The following is a 21,760-nucleotide window of genomic DNA, read 5'->3' on the forward strand; positions in this document are numbered from 1 at the left end:
CATATGTAAGCATTGGAGTTAAATCATTAATGGTTTACATTGAAATGTGTTTCTCTTTCCTGTTGTACCAACCTCAGCCAAGTGTAATCATAGAGGTTGGATAGGAAATGGAGAAGAGGTTTGGAGATAAAAATTCTTAGGCCATATGTTGGATAATCCAAAAATAATTGAGTGAAAATTTTTAAAAAACAAGTATCGACATTAAAGTTGCATTGAAAACAAGAAGCTCTCACAGTATTTAAGGATCACTCAACTCTGGATCAGAACTGGAGTTGACAATCTTTATGAAGGGCGAGCTTACAAAGGATCACTACAGTGGTAGAGATGTTGGGAAGATCAGGAATCACTTACATGGATGAGAGATAGATGTGTTCCGAAGGTTAATCAAGGAGCAATGCGTAATAAAACAAGTGATGATAACACATCAGCCACAAACTGATTGTCACAGCACTGGGCAGAACCAAGGGTAATATATGATTTCACTTTTATCGTTGATCGGAGTGTACATTGTTAAGAGGAATGTAGTTGTTTAAATCGGAGGAAAAATAACCTATTTCTTTATTTGCCGTGCTATATTAAGTTTCCCCTTTTAGTAGGCATATTTTATAAACTCTGGTACTGTTTCAATATTTTACCCAACACTGCTCTATATTGTAAGATGAAAAATAGTGATTAAATCTGATTGCTGTATCGTTATTGTGCTCACAGCCGCAAGGTGGTCTGAATATTTTGGACATGAATGAATATTTTGCCCATTTTTAATGGTAAGATTCACTGAAATGGTACTTTTGGACCTGCCATTTTACTAGACTTTAAATCAAATGAAAAATGAAGAATCAAAAGAACTGCTAGGTCACAGGCAGACAGGTATACAGAGTGGTGAAGAAGGCATTTGGCATGCTTGGTTTCATCAGTCAGAACATTGAATACAGGAGTTGGGACATCTTGTTGAAGTTGTACGAGACATTGGTAAGGCCACACTTGGAATACTGTGTAGAGTTCTGGTCACCCTATTATAGAAAGGATATTATTAAACAAGAAAGAGTGCAGAAAATATTTACTAGGATGCTACCGGGACTTGATGGTTTGAGTTATGAGAGGCTGGATGGACTGGGACTTTCTTCTCTGGAGTGTAGGAGGCTAAGGAATGGCCTTATAGAGGTCTATAAAATAATGAGGGGCACAGATCAGCTAGATAGTCAATATCTTCTCCCAAAAGTAGGGGAGTAGAAAACTAGAGGGTATAGGTTTAAGATGAGAGGGGGGAGATACAAAAGTATCCAGAGGGCAATTTTTTCACACAGAGGGTGGTGAATGCCTAGAACAAGCTGCCAGAGGTAGTAGTAGAGGCGGATACAATTTTGTCTTTTAAAAAGCATTTAGGCAGCTACATGTGTAAGATGGGTATGGAGGGATATGGGCCAAATGTGGGCAATTGGGATTAGCTTATGAGTTGAAAAAAAGGGTGGCATGGACAAGTTGGGCCAAAGGGCCTGTTTCCATACTGTAAACCTCTATGATTCTGTGAACCAGTATTTGCTGGGATCTTTGCTGTTGGTAATATATATAAATGATTTGAAGGAAAATGTAACTGGATTGATTAGTAAATTTGCAGACAACACAAAGGTTGGTGGATTTGAGGATAGCGATGAGAACCATCAGAGGATACAGCAGGATCTAGATCAGTTGGAGACTTGGGTAGAGAGATGGCAGATGCCATTTAATCCAGACAAATGTGAGCTAATGCATTTTGGAAGGTCTAATACAGCTAGGAAATGTACAGTAAATGGCAGTACCCTTAAGAGTACTGATAGGCAAACAGATCTGGGTGTACAGGTACACAGGTCACTGAAAGTGGCAATGCAGGTGGAGAAGGTAGTCAAGAAGGCATACGGCATGCTTGCCTTCATCGGCTGAGGTACTGAGTTTAAAAACTGGCAAGTTAGGTTGCAGCTTTATAGAACCTTAGTGAGGCTGCACTTGGAATATAGTGTTCAATTCTGGTCGCCACACTACCAGAAGGATGTGGAGGTTTTGGAGAGGATACAGACAAGATTTACCAGGATGTTGCCTCGTATGGAGGACATTAGATATGAGGAGAGTTTGGAGCGATGGAGGTTGAAGAGAGACTTGAAAGAAGTCTACAAGATTATGAGAGGCATGGACAGAGTGGATAGTCAGGAGCTTTTTCCCAGGTGGAAGAGTCGATTACTAGGGGGCATTTAGGTTTAAGGCGCGAGTGCAAGGTTTAAAGGAGATGTACGAGGCAGATTTTTCACACAGAGGGTAGTGGGTGCCTGGAACTGGGTTGTTGGGGGAGGTAGCGGAAGCGGACACAGTAGTGACTTTTAAGGGACATCTTGACAAGTATATGAGTAGGATGGGAATAGAGGGATATGCTCCCAGGAAGGGTAGGGGATTTTAGTTAAGTCGGGCAGTATGGTCAGTGCAGGCTTGGAAGGCCGAAGGACCTGTTCCTGTGCTGTAACTTTCTTTGTTCTTTGTATCTGGCAAAATATAAAAATAAGAAATAAAAACAGAAAATGTGGGAAAGACTCAGCAGATCTGGCAGTATCCAAGGAGAGAGAAAATGAGTCAATGTTTTAACTCTGACTGCTTCAGAGCTCTGAATTTGATTTGATTTTGTGTCAAATTTGATTTTGTGTCAAAATAAGAGGGGTTCTTATCAACAAACCTTTCCTTCTGAACCATGTAACTAATCCTATGGTAGAGTGAATTTACATGTTGCCATAATAAATGTCAAATCTGAACCACGGGGATAAGATAAGTAACATTGCTGGTGACATGTTTTCCTGGCATGTTCCAACTTTCATGCCAGTCCGTAGTTTTGGCCCCATCCCACTAAATTAAAAAAAGGGGATCCAGGATGGTAAAGTTTCCCTTTTTCAATAACAATGCTCTCTTCCTCTCTCAAATTTATATACTAATTGATTGGTAATTAAACGCAACACAGCCTCAGCAGTTCTTCCAATGGAAATCGCATTTACAAATTCAATATAGTTTTTTTTTCTGCAAGTAAATGCTGTGGTAACTGATAGATGGTATTTATCAGGATTTTAAATTGTAAAATAAACATCACTAATTCTTAATGTTTGTTCAGCCTCAAGTCGATTTGAAAATGATTCAGAATAATTTATACAGTTCGGAGCTTACATTGATTGAGACTCTCGGGTCAATTTTTCTCAAATCATGAATGCCCTGCATGTACCATATTCACAGGAGGGAAGGCAACAGAGAAGGAAGCAGATGCCCAGCATATGCTGTATTTTTGGTGGCCTTGGGCGGGGTGGGAGGAGGGAGAGGTGCTGTGCAAAAAGCTCTTAGCTGGTATGAAAATAATGCAAAAGTCAAACGAGGAAAACACATGAAAGGAACAGGGAGCATCGAGCATGGAGAAGTGGGAATTGGGGAAATGGATGTGCTGTGGGGGAATCTTTCTGAAGATGTTTTGCCTCACGCATGTTCTCAAATAATTGCCCCCACTGAGAAAAAGAATGCAACTCTTTCTCAAACTGTTTCTTATTACTTATTGCATTGTATCAGGCCAATATTATGTCAGTAAAAGATGAACACATTTATTAATGTTACATTAGTGTTTGATTTAGTATCAAGGAAGCAAACATACTACTGGGGTGAAAAGGGATCATTCTAATCTTCTTCTATAATTGAAGATCCACGAACCAAATGGCAATTTCTGAAGTTCTGTGTTTTAAAGCAGTGATTTTATTAGTGGATTATTAATTGCAGAAGAAGGAAGCTATATCTTTTTTTTCCCCTACGAGAATCCTAATCCTAATGGTGTCTGTTTTTATAACCACTTTGCCCTGGAGGACCAGAACTTCCCTCAACCTGTCACTGGTCTCAGGATTAAACTACTCGGACTTATTTTTATTAATGAAAGCAAATTATTGCGGATGCTAGAATCCGAAACTGAAAGAGAAAATGCTGGAAAATCTCAACAGGTCTGGCAGCATCTGTATGGAGAGAAAATACCTGATGTTTTGGGTCCAGATGACCCTTCGTCAAAGCAAATTTTTATTAAAGGTAACATATTTTAAATGGATTTTATAAACAGGTATAATGACTTCCCAAATATGCTACTCGTTTTAAAAATAATTACAAATTCTTGAAAAAGTAAGCATTGATATAATTAAAATTGGTTTGGACATTCGTGAGCTGCACAAAGTACAGATGCAACTATTAATTCTTTGTACTTCTGTCGGACTGTTATTATATCAATGTATAATTATTCTGCTCTCCGTGTCATACCTTCATCTGACAGAAACCATGCAATGCTTCATTTTTTTCTGCTTTTCACTTAGTGTTGAGAATTGCGACAAGGAGTATTTTCGATTACGTGCAGGATAAGATAAAGTTACAGTTCATTCAAGGCACGTGGACTTTGCTGGCTAGGCCTGCATTTATTGCCTATCCCTAATCGCCCTTGAGAAAGGGGTTGTGAGCTGCCTTTCTGAACTGCCGCAGTCCATGTGGTGTACATACATGCACAGTGCTTTTAGGGTGGGAGTTCCAAGATCTTGACCCAAAGACACTGAAGGAACGATGCTATCTTTTAAAGTCAGGGTGGCGCGTGGCTTGGAGGGGAACTTCCAGGTAGCGCTGCTTCTATGTTTGTGCTACTGTTGTCCTTCTAGTTTGTAACTGGTGTTGGTTTGGAAGGTGCTGCCTAAGGAGCCTTGGTGAGTTCCTGCAGTCCTTCTATAGATGGTACACACTGCTGCCACTATTCATTGGTGTTGGAGGGATGGAATGTTTGTGGAAGGGGTACCAATGAAGAAGGGGTTATTAGTACCCCTTCCATAAACACTCCAACACCAACAAATAGTGGCAGCATTGTGTACCATCTACAAGATGCACTGCAGATGTTTTGTTCTGGATGGTGTCAAACTCCTTGAGTGTTGTTGGAACTACGCTCATCCAGGCAAGGCGAGAATATTCCCTCACACTCTTGAGTTGTTCCTTGAAGATTGTGGACAGGCTTTGGGAATTCAACAAGTGAATTACTCATCGCAGGATTCTTAGCCTCTGGCCTACTCTTGTAGCCACAGTACTTACATGGCTCATCCAGTTCAGTTTCTGGTCAATGTTAATCCCCAGAATGTTGATAGGAGGGGTTTCAGTGATGTTAATGCCATTGAATGTCAAGAGGTGATGGTTAGATTCTATCTTTTTGGAGATGGTCATTGTCTGACAATTGTGTGGCGTGAATGTTATTTGTCACTTGGCAACCCAAGCCAGGATATTGTCCAGGTCTTGCTGCATTTGGACGTGGACTGTTTCAATATCTGAATATTATGCAATCATCAGCAAACATCCTGATTTCTGACCTTATGATGGAAGGAAGGTCACTGATGAAGCAGCTGAAGATGGTCAGGTCCAGGGCACCACGCTGAGGAATTCCTGCAATGATGTCCTGGAGATGTCCTGCTGACTGCTCTCTAACCATCACAACCATCTCCCTTTGTGTTGGGTATGACTCCATTCAGTGTTGTGTTTTCTGCCTAATTCCAGTTTGCTAGGATTCCTTGATGCCACATTCGGTCAAATACAGCCTTGCTATCAAGGTCATCGAATCATAGATGTCAAGTCCTAGAAATACACTGTTATGTTCTTTTTTCACATAAATATACCGATCACACAATAGGTTTAGTGAAAAAATAATTTGGATTCTTCATTTGAAGGTAAAATCGTATCCATATAGAGTTAACTGGGAGATTATTATACATACTACTAACACTTAGTCCTGCTGCTTATTGGCTGACTAGAGATCATGAGACTATTACATCACATCCTGTTCAGATGATAATAAATGACAACAATTTAAAATACATTCCCTTAAAGGTGTATGCACATGCACATCACTCCCATTTTTACTAACTAAAAGTTTACCCTTAAAGAATCAATTTATTTATGTCACAGCACAGGGAAGTAACATAGGGCAGGGTTTTTCTGCCGTGCTTGCCCCAGGGCCGGCAATTCCCACCCGAGGTCAACGGACCTTTCCATGGGTCCACCCCTCGTCCGCTCCAATTCCCATGGTGGGTGAGTTGGTAAACTTCCGCCCAAGCCCCCTAACTGCTACAGAATCGGAGTGAGCAAGGGGCAGAAAGCAGAAATGTCCATTGACCTTGGACTCGTGTTGTGCAAGGCTGTAAAATGCCACCCATTGTGTCTGAGTGTACTCTGCATAGAACAATAAATTTACAAGTCACTGAAATGTATTGGTGGTTTACATACCTGTAGTGATCTTTGCTGGATGCCGCTGCATGCATTCAGAATGCTGCTGAAGGTTGCATTGTTTGTGTTGAGTCTTGGATAATAGGACTGTTCACAACAAGACAGCGTTTGTGTTTCAGGATGTACAATTGTTCTGATTTGGTATCTGTTTGATCATGCCATCTGCTACTTATACATGATACAGTATATGGATGTTGGCATATGCTGATGACTTCTGTTGGATTCCACATACCTACAGTTGGATGTTATACTTGGACTTCCTGTCGGATGTTCAGGTTGGGTAATTTGTTACCTGAATGCTGGTAATAGGCACATTGCATCCTCCTTTATTTCTCGAGTAACACCTCATATATTTTTTTGGAGTATAGAGTGGTGGTGATAGGGGAGATTTGTCTGCCAAATAGTGATTCCACATTGGATCCGCACTCTGAAGTTGGAATAGGTATTTACATTGAGTTCAACCAGGACTGTGTAGCCTGTTTTCTGATGATTTACTTTGCAGAGTTAGGTAACTATCTCCCAGTGTAAGCACAGAGTTTCCAATGGTGTTCTTTGTGTTCAATGATCCTTATTACAACCTTAATGATACCACAGATGGTGACAAAGGATAGGTCCTTGGGCCTTTGATCACTGGACCTCTGGTGCCCACTGTTACCTGCGTTGGGGCACAGCCCCTTAAAGGGAATGAATCATGTGAACTTGGGCATTGGGAACCTCCCTGTGTGGGCACTCAATGTTTGGAGTGTGGAGCGAATAGACTGAATAAAGAGCTGTGATTCCTGACTGTGGAGTAGTTACTGGGGAGCAACCTCAGTTCAACAGATTTAACATCCACAGTATAAAACATCTGGAGTGACCAAGGTGAGACATTGTGGTGAGATGTGAGTGCGATAGTTCCAAGGGACAGAATCTCTCAGCCATTGTATGCATTGAGTTTGGCAGGGTTGTTTGAATGATCAATTGCCACTTCTGTGAGCACATATATTTCAGTGTGAGAAGTGGAGGAATGTTTGCACCTGTACCAGTATCCAGTTTAGCACATAAGTTATGCATCTGTGGACATCTAATCTTGTTGGTGGGTAAGGCTTCTGTAGTTTGACGTTCACTGTGCTCCATGTCAGCTTATATTTTGTGTTGTTGGTCTGGACAACATCATCGTCTCACTGTAATGCTTGGCTAGACATTTTATGGATCTTGCTTTGACACTGTTTGATACATACTCTTGGTTGGGTGAAAAATTGTACCTGTGGGACTTCTGATTCTGGCTTCTCCTGACATCAAACCACTTGTTTTGGCCTTTTCTTTCTGCACTGGCACTTCCAGTGTCCTCTGGTACCACATGCTTTGCAAGCAATGTTAAAAGTTGTGCATTTTCTTGGTGCATGTATGAGACTGCACCATCCGCATTATTTATTAGGCTTGCCTGCATTGGCTCTTGTTCCAATGGTGGATCAATTATGCATAGCCTGTAGAGTCTGTCTACCTGTTAGTGGGGCTTGGTATTTATCTCATTTGTAGTAGTGCTTCCTTGGTGTAAATGTTTGGTTAGTTCAAGATGTCTTTTTGGAACATTTCCATTGTGGTAGAACAATGAACAGTGAACTTAGTCTAGTGAGTGGGCTACGAGTGTCCCTCCTTCATCACAATGGGTTTCACGGTTTAAATCTGGCTTCTTCACCAACTATGACCCCATGAATAAGATGAAATATATATAATAAGCACCGAGTATTTCGTAAGTTATAGAAAATGCTTAATCATTCATATGTTAATAGACCTGCCATCTCTGTTTTCTTTGGAACTGCAGAGGGGAGACCTGATAGAAGTTTATAAAATTATGATAGGGTTGACAGTCAGAATCTTTTTCCCAGAGTTGAAATGTCTAATACTAGGGGGCATGCACTTAAGGTGAGAGGGGGAAGTTCAAAGGAGGTGTTTTTTTTACATAGAGAGTAGTAGGTGTCTGGAACAAGCTGCCAGGGCTGGCGGTGGAGGCAGATATGATAAGGGTATTTAGAGGCTTTTAGATAAGCATTTGAACATGCAAGGAATGCAATGATATGAAGCAAGGGCAGGCAGAAGGGATTAGTTTAATTTCAGCACAACATGTAGGCTGAAGGGTCTGTTCCTGTGCTGTTCTATGTTCTAACGTCAAGTAGTATAAATAAAATATATATTAACAATTGATTGCATGCAGAGGAATGCATGGCTCTCACAGTTAATGTTGTATGAAATAAGCATGTACCTCACTTCACATGCTCTTACTGTACATGCATGCCACTGCTGTCACACCGGTAGGAAAAGAACTACGTGGAGGGAAACCAGTGGAGTGTGGCAACCTTGTATGTTTGCAACAGTCAATAAAATGTCTTGAGGGCTGCACTCAGAACCCTGATGGCCCACATGTGTCCCCCCCCCCCCTCCCCCCCCCGCTCCCGGGTCCCCCGTCCCCCCTCCACCAGCAACCACCACCACCACATCCCCCGAGCTGGCAACCTTGTGTGTTTGCAATGGTCAACAAAATGTCTTGAGAGCTGCACTCAGGAACCTGATGGTCCGCAAGTTTCTCCCCTCCCCCACCATCGGGCTGCAACTTGCCCACCACTGGGCTAGAAGCTATCACAAGCTTGATTATTCTGTTGGGCTCACTCTATGCCGTAAAAGTTGCTGTCACACGCCTTGTGCCCGCATCTACATTTGAGTTGGTCAATGGTCTGCATCAGTTACGCCTAAAAGGCATAAATTTCAGGCAGTGCATTCTGAAGATGATCTTTTGAGTGTTGACCGTATTTGATTTGCATTTTGAGATGGCCATCAGACTGACCGGATGTGTTCATTCTGTGGAGGCCTTCCCTGCCTGGAGCTATTTTATGATGCGGAGATGTCGGCCTTGGAACGGGGTGGGCACAGTAAGAAATGTGACAACACCAGGTTAAAATCCAACAGGTTTATTTGGGATCACGAGTTTTTGGAGCGCTGCTCCTGATGAAGGATCAGGCCTTTGAAACTCGTGATTCCAAATAAACCTATTAGAGCTATTTTAATTTAAATGGATTTGGAGTCCCAGAACACACAGCAATGTTAGAATAAGGTAAATTCAGGTCCAGTTCAGTGTTGGAAATTTTGTGGTTATCTTTTAACAAGATTTTTTTTAATGCCAGCTAAAGCTTTCCTCCAACTTGTAGAGAATTAATTTTGCTGAGAGTTGCAGTACCTCTAGTGGCCACTGCCCAAGATGGACAGTGTTAGACAGCAAAAGTGGCAGTATTGAGCTCTAACTGATTAACTCTCAGCTCCTCCACAAAGCAGTGATTTTGGAAGGGAAATTGCTGGAGGCTTCAGAAATGAACACGCAAGGTGGATAAAGTTTTTTTGTTTACACCCTTACGCTGGTTGTTACTGGATGGAATTTTTTTTCTCAGCCCTGTCTGCAGCATTGTAATTTCTCCAAAAGCAACAATTGTGAACGGTGAGTTCTGCTGAAAATGAAATTCTCCTGGATTCTGCCTGGTTTGGAAGGTAGATCTTATGATGGAAGGTTGAGGGAGTGCGGCTTTTCTCTTTAGAGTGGAGGAGGATGAGAGGCGACTTAATAGAGGTTTATAAGATGATGAGGGGGATAGATCGTGTGGATGTGCAGAGACTATTTCCTCAGGTGGATGTCGCTGTTACTCGGGATCATAACTATAAGGCTCATGGTGAGGGAGAGAGGAGGGACATCCGAGGTAGATTCTTCACTCAGAGAGTGGTTGGGGTGTGGAATGCACTGCCTGCTGTGATCGTGGAGTTTAGGAACTTTCAAACGGTTATTGGATAGGCACATGGAGCACACCAGAATGATAGGCAGTGGGATAGCTTGATCTTGGGTTTGGACATAGCTCGGCACAACACTGAGGGCTGAAGGGTCTGTCCTGTGCTGTACTGTTCTATGTTCTACTACTTAATTTGTGTTTCTGCTTAAACTTTGCAATGGGTAGATTTTAAACTCTCCCAAGTTTGAACAACATTGCCTAATGCCTGCCGGTTGGAATAAAGTGCAATCCCAGAACAGAAGTACAGTGCGGAGAATCCCCACAAAGCTACAGAATCCTTATACGTGGTGGGTCTTGACTGTTTTAATTTTATACCAGCTCTTTTCTTCGTTTGCAATGTGAAGGATTGAAGTATGTTTGCAATATTGGGTACAGTTTTGGTCGCCATACTACCAGAAGGATGTGGAGGCTTTGGAGAGGGTACAGAAAAAAGGTTTGCCAGGATGTTGCCTGGCTTGGAGGGAAATAGCTACGAGGAGAGATTGGACAAACTTGGTTTGTTTTCACTTGAATGTCAGAGGCTGAGGGGTCGACCTGATAGAAGTTTACAAATTATGAGAGGAATGGAGAAAATGGATAATTGGAATCATTTTCCCAGGGTAGAAATGTCAATTACGAGGGGACATAGTTTTAAGATAAGAGGGGAAACATTGAAGATAAAAGGGGAAGAGTTTAAAGGAGATGTAAGAGGCAAGTTTTTTTTTACACAGAAGGTAAGTGCCTGGAATGCACTGCCAGAGGGAGTGGTAGAAGCAGATATAATTGCAACGTTTAAGAGGCATCTTGACAGATACACGAATAGGCAAAGAATAGAGGGATAGAGACCACAGTGAGGCAAAAAGTCTACAGTTTAGAAAGGCATTATGTGTGGGCGCAGGCTTGATTGGCCAAAGAGCCTGTTCCTGTACTGTTCTTTGTTTATATTGCAGCCAAAACTTCAAAACTATACTGTCACTTCCTGCCATCATGTTGCGTTCTTCTTTTTGACATAAATGCAGCAATCACACACGCAAAGATTGGTGAAACAATAATGTGGGTTCTTTATCAGGAGATAAGACTCTATACAGGTAGAGCTAACTGGGAGACTATCTTATACATATCTCACTCCTTGTCCTATTGCTGATTGACTGACTACAAGTCATTGGACTATCCCATCGAGGGGTTAATGATTGAAAGTTGTTTAAAACATGCTCCTTTAAAGGTGTACGGACATCACGTCACATACAGTACAGAAGGTGTTCAGGCAGCAACTGAGGAGAGGCAAACAGAATTAACATTCCAGGTCAATGATGTGTCATCAGCTTTCTGATGAAAGGTCATTGACCTCAAATTATGAACTCTGTCTTTCACTCCACAGATACCGCAAGACCTGCTGAGTATCCAGAATTTTCTGCTCTGATTTCAAGTTTCCAGCCTCTGCATATTTTGCTATTGCAAGACAGAAGGCGACAGTTCAGCTCACTGTACTTGTAGTGGTTTTTTTTTTAAAAGAGCAAGCAAATAATTGTACTCTCCTGAGCCATCGCTATAACATTTCGAGTATCTACACACTTCCCTTTTGAAAGTCACTGTTGAAGTTGCTTCCACTTGTCCATCAGGCAGTGAATTCCAAACAGAGAAATGTGCAATGAAAAATAATCTCACCTTTGTTGGTTGTTTTGCAAATTATCTTTAATGTATGTGCTTTCGTTAGGAACCCTTCCGCCACTGAAAATAATCATTCCTTAATATTCAACACTTTGAAATGCTCCAATGAAACTCCCCTAACAGGAGTTAATATCTCTTGTCTTTTCAGACATCTGAAATCACTCAGCCCTGGTTTCAATCCAGCAAATCTCACCTGCACCCTCTTCAGATTCATTCAACTGCAGAGTACATTTCTGGGAAGTAATCTATTCAAGTCTCACGTGTAGCAATACAAGTGGACCATAACAAATACATTCTATAAATACCAAATCAGCAATATTTATTTCTTTTCTTGTAACTCTCACCTTGCTCTTAACCATGTATTCAGTTTTACAAGTGAGTTCATTCCAGTTAAAAATTCTTCCAATTACTCATCTCATTTGAGACTTCAGAATTTTGTACTCACAAGTCTCCAGTTCAGAATATTGTTTTTCCCTTCATTCATGAGATTTAGGCTTCACTGGCAAGGCCAGTATTTATTTCCCTTGGGAAAGTGGTAATGAGTCATCTTTAAAAACAAAATTACGCCATTCTTAAAGCTACGAAACCAATGCTCAGAATAGACCAGGTGGACCCGAATCTATCACCTTGCTTCTTTCAAAAACCAAATTCAAAAAATTTATGGGCCCCACAACAGAGACAAAAAAGATCCATGCTGACAAGATAAGGCATTGATCTTGTGCTTGATCCAATATTTGATCTTAGCCAAACGGTCATACGACTCAGTGGCTTAATGGCCTTTTTAAAGGCAAGGTAAAAGCCTACCACAGTGCTGTATGCCTGGAGTCACATACAGGTCAAACTGGGTAAACAAGGCAGAATTCCCTCATGAATGAACGGTAGAGAACCAGATTGTTTTTGTTTTAATGCTATCCAGTCATTTCATGGTCAGCTTTACTGATATCACCTTTTCATTTGATTAACTGAACATGAAATCCCTAGCTGCCATAAGTGGGATTTTAAACTCATGGTTGGATTTTTGCTTTAGATTACAGGAAAGCAGAGCTGAGCCAGTCTCTGGTCTTGCTGTGGCGGAAACAGCCGCTGGCAAGAGTTCTGACATAAGCATCCCTTAATTTACAAGGAGACAGTGTCCCTGTCCAATTCAGGACAGTGATCTGGCTTTCAAAGCTGGAAAGTCAATAAGAGGCCTCAGTTTTAGAGGAGCACCCAGCAACAGTAAAATGGGGAGGGCGTTTCAGTGGCAGTAAAGTGGGGAGGGTGCTTCGACAAGAAGGTGCCCTTTCAACCACTTCTAAAAAAAGATTGTAAGTACGAAAAGCAACCACGCCACTATTAGTGAGGAGGCATTCAGTTCTGCTCGCCTTACTACCGGAAGGACGTGGAGACTCTGGAGACAGTGCAGAGGAGGTTTACCAGGATGCTGCCTGGTATGGAAGGACTGGATTATGAGGAAAGATTGGGCAAATTGGGGCTGTTTTCCTTAGAAAGACGGAGAATGAGGGGAGATCTAATAGAGGTGTATAAGATTATGAAGGGTATAAATAGAGTAAACAGAGGTAAGCTTTTTCCTAGATTGGAAACAAATATTATGAGGGGCCACGGGCTTAGGGTGAGGGGGGCAAGATGGGCGAGGTATAATTCGGACGTTAGAGGGAGGTTTTTCACACAGAGGGTTGTGGGGTTATGGAATGCACTGCCAAGTAAGGTGGTGGAGGCAGGCACGCTGGAGTTGTTTTAGGGATACTTAGATAGGCACATGAGCGGAATCGAGTTGGAGGGATATAGCAGACTGTTTTAAATAAGGATCAAGAGCCTTGGGATGTTTCTGGGAATCAATTGATTCCTCTGGACCTTCCAACATATTTTCTGGCTCACTTGTTTTACTTTTGAGCTTCTGGGGATTCCCTTGAATGTTTGCTTAAGATGTGCATATTATTGATGTTTTTCTCTTTTAATCCACACGTGCTTCGGTCCGCCTTGTTGTCCAACAAGGGGCATACATGCGGTGGGTCGTGCGAGGGCTGCTCTTGGATGTTTCGAGAGTAGCCTAGTGCTTCACGTCGTTAGTGTACGCTTAAACTGGACCAGCTGATGGGCAACACGACAGCTCAGTGACTATCACTGTTTGCTGTGCAGATACATGGATTTGGGCCAGTATCTGTGGGAGTTTGCGCATTCTCCCTGTGTTTGCGTGGGTTTTCTCCGGGTGCTCCGGTTTCCTCCCACATACCAAAGATGTGCTCTCAGGCTGATTGGTGTAACAAATTGTCCCTAAATTAGTCTCCCCTCAATCTGGTTTCCAATGTGGAGTGCCATAAGCGTAGACAAAGGTCATGGGTGGAAGAGGGAACTCACAATGTTAAAATGGCAGCGCGGGCTCGTTGGGCCGAAGGGCTTGTTTCCCGTGCTGTGTTGTTCTTTGTTCTTTCAGAAGAAAGCCTTTAACGGATTGGCTATTAGTCGAACCCCACACCCAGGCGTTAGAGGCAACAAGGGCCTTTAGGCCTACTTCGAACGCTGGCAACCTACTCTGCGGCTGCACCTAAAAGAAGTTAATCTGACCCCATCACATCAGGAATCTGAAGGATGACTGAAAGATCCCAGACAGCCTCTATCATTCCAAACATGTGTGCGGGTTGGTGGATTGGCCATACTAAATTGCCCCTTCGTGACAGGGGAATTAGCAGGGTAAATGCGTGGGATTATGGAGATAGGGTCTGGGTGGGATAGTTGTCAGTGCAGACTCGATGGGCCGATTGGCATCCTTCTGCACTGTACGGATTCGATGATTCTATCGTACTATGATTACTTGAACCTCAATATGTCTAATTGTTGACCCACCTTGTGGAGGTGGGTGGTGCCAAACCTGCATCAACCAAAATGGCTGACACCAGGAGAAAGTTCAGGAAACTAGCACACCTGCCAATCTAATAATTTTCAGGTCCCATAAGCCTCTGTTCCCAATGTTGAAGGTGGGTGGAGGGGGGTAAAATTCAGCCTCGTGTCACTTATTCATTTTCTTTCCAGGGTGGCACAGTGCCCAGGACCCAGGTTCGATTCCCAGCTTGGGTCACTGTCTGTGCGGAGTTTGCACATTCTCCCTGTGTCTGCATGGGTTTCCTCCAGGTGCTCCGTTTTCCTGTCACAGTCCAAAGATGTGTGGATAAGGTGGATTGGCCATACTAAATTGTCCCTTACTATCAGAATTTGGTAAATGCTTGGGTTATGGGGATAGGGCCTGGGTAGGAATGTGGTTGGTGATGAGCCAAATGGCCTCCTTCTGCACTGTAGGGATTCTCTGATTCTGTAACCACAATACCACTTACCTTTACAATAAAACCAGCTCAGGGCTTTTAAAGCTTGTTTAAATTTACATTATACGAGCAATAAAAATTAAAACATGTAAGAAAATTACCAGGTCAGCAATTGTCCATGGAATTTAATTAGTAGTTATGATGAAATGATAATAGTTAATGCAGCTGAACAGCTTTAATAGAATTCTCATGCCATCAAAATAATAGTTTTTTGTAGATGTTATGTATAACAGCTGATTTCATAATTTTATAGATATAAAAAGAATTTTTGCTGAGATGTGATTTATATCCAAGCTCTCCAGATAAGTGTTGAACAAAAGCAGTTTTCCTGAGTGATACATAATTGCTACAGATCTGATCAATTTTTCCATTACCATGTCAGGTGTTTTCTTTGCATACATTACCAATGAAGATAATTATGATGAAAATTATATTGAGTTAAAATTGTGAAGCACCTCATAGATCAACACAATAGCTTTCCATGTGTTAATCTGAGTCCAGTTGGTTCAAATTTAAAACATGGAGTGTTTTTTTTTTATTCATTCACGGAACATGGGCATCACTGGCTCAGCCAGCATTTATTGCCCATCCCTATTTGCCCTCCAGAAGGTGGTGGTGAACCGCCTTCTTGAATCGTTGCAGTCCATGTTCTGTGGGTTAACCCACAATGCCGTTAGGGAAGGAATTCCAGGATTTTGACCCAGCGACTGCGAAGGAATGGCGATATATTTCCAAGTCAGGATGTTGAATGGCTTGGAGGGGAACTTACAGGTGGTGGTGCTCCCATCTATCTGCGGCCCTTGTCCTTCTAGATGGAAGTGGTTATGGGTTTGGAAGGTGCTGCCTAAGGACCTTCGGTGAATTGCTGCAATGCATCTTGTAGATAGTGGATTGGATGATTGGATTGGCAAGGCCCAGGAACCGCATGCATCCCATAGTGTGTAGTTTGGAATCCCTGCTTTGTTGGGGCTCATCTGCAGAGAAGGCAGCTGAAGGTGTCCCCTGAAATGTGGTTAAGTTTCAGACCAATGCAGCTTATATCATTGTTAATCTTGGAAACCTGTGTTGCTACTGAGTGCACAGTGCTGCTACTGAGCGTCGAGGGAGTGAATGTTTATAGATCTGGCGCCAATCAAGCAGACTGCTTTGTCCTGGATGGTGTCAAGCTTCTTGAGTGTTGTTGGAGCTGCACCCATCCAGGCAAGTGGGGCTTATTCCAATGCACTCCTGACTTATACTTTGTAAATGGTGGATAGGCTTACACAATAATCAATGCCTCAGATGGAAGTGCCACACATCGAGCTCCCAATCTGACACGGTGGGGTGAATTTTCCCATTTCACTCGCTACAGGAATCATAGTGGGCGAGGGGTGGACCATGGAAAGAGACATTAACCACAGGTGGGATTTTCTGGTTTCGGGGCAAGCGCAGCAGAGAATCCTGCTCGATGTACTGCTTTTTCTATCTTGCTCATTCATGGGACGTGGGCACTGCTGGCTGAGCCAGCATTTATTGCTTAGCCTTAAGTACCCTCCAGACGATATTTTTGAGAACCGCTTATGCAATTCTCCTTGGAGAATCAACCACATAGCTGTGGCTCTGGGTCACATGTCGGTCAGACCAGATAAGGATCGCAAACTTCCTTCTCTAAAGAACATTAGTGAACCAGATGGGTTTTCCCAACAATCGACAATAGTTTCATGGCCATCAATAGATTCTTAATTTTTACTGAATTCAAATTTCACCATCTTTCTTTAATCTAAGAAAACCCAAGTAATTATCCACAGCCTCGGCACATAAATAGTGGGAGAATTACAGAATTGGTAATGCACACCCTCTCTAAATTCTGAAACAAAAACGCCTTTACAGTCAAACAAGAATTGGGAGAATGGGAGGCCATTCCACCCCTCCTCATGTGGTTGTAACATATTCAATTGAAAGTTTTTTGAGCAGCCAATACATCAAAGGTTTCCAAGATTAACAATGATACAAGCTGCACCGAACTGCAGCTTAGCCACATTCTGGGGGACATCTTCAACTGCCTTCTCTGCAAATGAGCCCCAACAAGGCAGGGATTCCAAACTACACATTATGGGATGCATACGAACCCTGGGCCTTGCCAATCCAATCATCAAAGCCCATGCAACAAAGTTCTACTGTATTTGTAAGTAAGTGGTTGGTCCTGTTTGCATTTTGTCAGCCCAAAAGATTGGTAAGGATTACTTATTGCAATGTTGCCTCAAAGGATGAATATCAAGATTAATTGTGTCAGCAATGTGAAATATTTGCAAATTAATGGAATCCCGGAATACCTCTCCAAAAGCGCACTTAACCACGAATACTCAGGTAAAAAGCTCAGATATTCCTGCAGTAGGTTGTAATGTTTGTTTGTAGCCCAATTTCTTCCACCATGGCTCTCAATATACCCATTGCTCTATTGGCTCCTGCTCTCTGAAACACCCTACCTCGATCTTTCTATCTTGCCAGTCCTTCTGCTTTCAACATCCTCCTCAAAATCCTGATCTTCCACTGTGTCCTGTGAATTTTAGAGTCATTGAGGTACACAGAATCTCTACAGTGCAGAATGAGGCCATTCGGCTCATTGAGCCTGCACTGACAGTAATCCCACTCAGGCCCCACGTATTTACCCTGCTAATGCCCTTGATACATTCGGGCAACTTAGCGTGGCCAGTCAACCTAACCTGCATGTTTTGGGAGGAAACTGGAGCACCCAGAGAAAACCCATACAGACATGGGGAGAATGTGCAAACTCCATGCGACCAGAGGCCGGAATTCAACCCAGGTCTCTTGCATTGTTAGGCAGCGCTGCTAACCACTGTGCCGCTGTGCCACTCCATATAGCATAGAAAAGGCCCTTTGGCCCATTGTGTCTATGCTGGTCAAAAACAACCACCTTACTATTCTAATCCCATTTTTCAGCACTTGGTCCAAAGCCTCATGTGCCTTGGCTTCGCAAATGAACTTCATAATACTTCCTAAATGCTATGAGAGTCCCTGCCTCCACCACCCTTTGAAACACTGAGTTCCAGACTCCCACCATCCTCTTGATGATAAATCTCTTGCCCCTTACTTTAAACCAATGCCCCCTGGTCATTGATACCTCCATCAAGGGGACAAGTTTCTTCCTATCTACTTTCTCCATGTCCCTCATAATTTTAACATCTCAATCATGCCCTCCCAAACCCCCAACCCCTGCTCAGTCTCTCTTGGTCCAAGGAAAACAACCCTAGTCTATCCAATCTTTCTCCATCAACTGTCCAGCTCAGGCAGCATCCTGGTAAATCTCCTCTGCACCCTTTTCAGGGCTATCACATCCCTCCTACAATGCGGATTCCAGAACTGCACACAGTACTGTAGCTGTGGCCTAACCAATGACATACAGTTCTAGCATAACATCCCTACTTTTAAATTCTATGCCTTGGCTAATAAAGGCAAATATACCATATGCCTTCTTAACCACTTGATCCACTGATCCTGCTACCTTAAGGGTCTAGTGTACATGCACACCAAGGTCCCTTTGAACCTCAGTGCTTCCCAGTGTCCTGCCGTTCATCATGTTCTTCCTTGCCTTGTTTGTTTTGCTCAAGATTATCACTTCGTACTTATCTGGATTTATTTCCATTTACGACTGATCAGCCCATCTGACCAGCCTGTCAATATCCTCCTGTAATTTAAGGCTACCCTCCTCATTGCCTACTTACCACCCCACCAACTTTTGTACCATCTGCAAACTTTTTGATCAACCCTCCAATATTCAAGTCTAAATCATTCAGTAAGGGGATCAAATATTACAGGGAAAAGGCAGGAGAATCGGGTTGAGAAACATATCAGCCATGATAGAATGGCGGAGCACACGTGATGGACCAAATGGCCTAATTCTGTTTTTGTATCTTACGGTCCTATATATACCATGAACAGCAAGAATCCCAACACGGATCTCTGCAGAAAAACATCCTTCGACCATCATCCTCTGTTTCCTGCCAATCATGTGGATATACAAAGAACAAAGAACAACCCAGCACGGGAAACAGGCCCTTCGGCCCAACGAGCCCGCGCCGCCGCATCCTCCTACACCTATTCTACCCTGCGTGTCTACGAGTGGAACCCCTAACTTAGCCAGATTCAGGGGAGAATAGTGTCAATTTGGTAAACCAATCAGCCTAAGAGCACATCTTTGGGGTGTGGGAGGAAACCGGAGCGCCCGGAGGAAACCCACGCAACCACAGGGAGAATGCGCAAACTCCCACAGACACAGGCCCAAATCCATGTATCTGGACAGCTAGCAGTGCTAGTCACTGAGCTGTTGCGGCGCCCGTCTACCGGTCCAGGATCAAGCACACACACCGACACGAAGTACGAGGCCACTCCCGGAACCTCCAAGAGCAGCCCACGCACGACCCACCGTGTGCATGCCCCCTCGTTTGACAACAAGGTGGACCGCCACCTGCGGATATGCCGGCGTTGGACTGGGGTAAACACAGTAAAAAGTCTGACAACACCAGGTTTAAGTCCAATCGATTTATTTGATAGTAAACTCACTAGCTTTCGAGGTTTCCCTTTTCTTCAGGTGAATGGAGAGTTTCTGAGAGTCTGAGGCCAGAACTCTCCATTCACCTGAAGAAGAGGGAAACCTCAAAAGCTGGTGAGTTTACTATCAAATAAATCAGTTGGACTTAAACCTGGTGTAGTCAGACTTTTTACTGTGCCCTGCCAATCAACCAATTTTAATCCAATTTGCCAAACTTCCTCGGATCCCATGAGTTCTTACCTTCACAATCAGTCACCCATGTGGGATCTTGTTAAAAGTCTTGCTGACATCCAAGAAGACTATGTCAAATCCACTGCCCTCATCCACACACCTGACTACCTCTTCAAAAAAATTCAATCAAGTTGGTCAGACATGACCGCCCCTGAACAAAACCATGCTGACTGTTCATGATTAATCCCTGCCTTCAGTTCGGTTCAAATATCTTCATGCTGGGCTCATGGCACCCAAGTCCTTTTGAATCATCGCAAAGTCCTTCACTTATTTATTTTTACCTGCAGACTGTGTGATTGAACTGAGCTTAACCTTGTAGAGATTGCTTCTAACTCGCCACTCCTGCACCATGGGATAGCCAGTCGCCTCATTGTATTTCGCATCACCTGGAAAACAAACCAAGTTATTTTTCATTAATTACCAAGTCAAGGCACATTAAAGTTCATCAGACTGTTACCTTACTTCAAGTGTTGTGACCAGGCACATTGACTGGCAAAGAACTGTATGGTTTGAATGTTGTGATCTGGTATTCTGCTTTCCAATTAACTGTGCCACAAAGTGGCAGAAAACAGATCTGGTGCTCTAATACTTGGCACATGTTCCTAATCATAGCAAGTTAGATAAGAAGGTAATGGAGATAAGAAGGTAAAGCGTTGCCTGGTTGGTTTCTTGATATTGGAGAGATGTACCACAATCTCAAAGGGAAATGGAGAAAATGTGATAATTTAAAATCAATAGGAAAAATAAAATGGGAAATACTGCTGTGGATCTTTCACAATCACTTCATTTAAGCAAAGAAATCATAGCATACCTGCAGTGCAGAAGGATGGCATTCGGCCCATCAAGTCTGCACCGACTCTCTGACCAAGCATCCCACCCAAGCCCCCTTCCCTATACTATCTCAGGACCTCACATATTTACCATGGCTAATCTTTCTAACCCACCCATCTTGGGACACAATGGGGCAATTTAATATAGCCAATCCACATAACCCGCACATCTTTGGATTGTGGGAGGAAACCCACGCAGACACGGGGAGAATGCTCAAATTTCACACAGTCACTCAAGGCCGGAATTGAACTGGGCACTGTGAGGCAGCAGTGCTAACCACTGTGCCACCCAATATTGGAAATTTTGCTACTGAAAATGGCATTGAAAAGAGGCTACAGTAGAATGAAAAGGAAATGCTGAATTGCACCTTGACATAGAATCATAGGTAGAAACATAGAACCCTACAGTGCAGAAAGAGGCCCTTCGGCCCATCGAGTCTGCACCGAACACAATCCCACCCAGGCCCTACCCCCATATCCCTGCATGTTTTATCTACTAATCCCTCTAACCTATGCATCTCAGGACACTAAGGGGCATTTTGTTTTAGGATGGCCAGTCTTTGGACTGTGGGAGGAAACCAGAGCACCCGGAGGAAACCCACGCAGACACGAGGAGAATGTGCAAACTCCACACAGACAGTGACACAAACCAGGAATTGAACCCAGGTCCCTGGAGCTGTGAAGCAGCAGTGCTAACCACTGAGCTACCGTGCCACCCCCATCTTGTTTGTGTGGCAAGAATTGAAGTGTCTGCATATCAGTGGACAATCCTTTATAACTTCATTGTTCATTGCTGCTGTTGTGTTCAATAATTAGAGAGCAGGAATGCATGAAGATGTAATACTTTCAACATCAAATTAATTATTCACATGCCAAACACTATCTCGCTAAGGAAAGATTTATTTATGCACACTCGTATACATTTTTAGCTTTATATTCTGATTCAGATACCATCACTGCATGAGACAACTTATTCATAGAATCCTACAGTGCAGAAGGAGGCCATTTGGCCCATCTTGTCTGCACCAACTGCAATCCCACCCAGGCCTTATCCCCATAACCCCATGCATTTACCCTTGCTGGTCCCTCTGACAATAA

At 43.0% G+C, this 21,760-nt stretch overlaps 1 protein-coding gene across 5 annotated transcripts in view; it reads right to left on the minus strand.

Annotated features, from left to right (window-relative positions):
• astn2 (astrotactin 2) overlaps positions 1 to 21,760 on the minus strand; it is a 1,598,826-nt gene that overhangs the window by 575,967 nt on the left and 1,001,099 nt on the right. For all 5 annotated transcript variants that reach the window (XM_080212454.1, XM_080212453.1, XM_080212456.1 and 2 more), the window contains one exon: positions 20,114 to 20,218. In XM_080212454.1, coding sequence (XP_080068580.1) covers positions 20,114 to 20,218 — 105 coding nt within the window. The remainder of the gene's footprint in view (positions 1 to 20,113; positions 20,219 to 21,760) is intronic.

Source organism: Carcharhinus amblyrhynchos, chromosome 25 (genome assembly GCF_965287045.1).
Source record: "Carcharhinus amblyrhynchos chromosome 25, sCarAmb.v2.hapA, whole genome shotgun sequence".
NCBI lineage: Eukaryota > Metazoa > Chordata > Chondrichthyes > Carcharhiniformes > Carcharhinidae > Carcharhinus > Carcharhinus amblyrhynchos.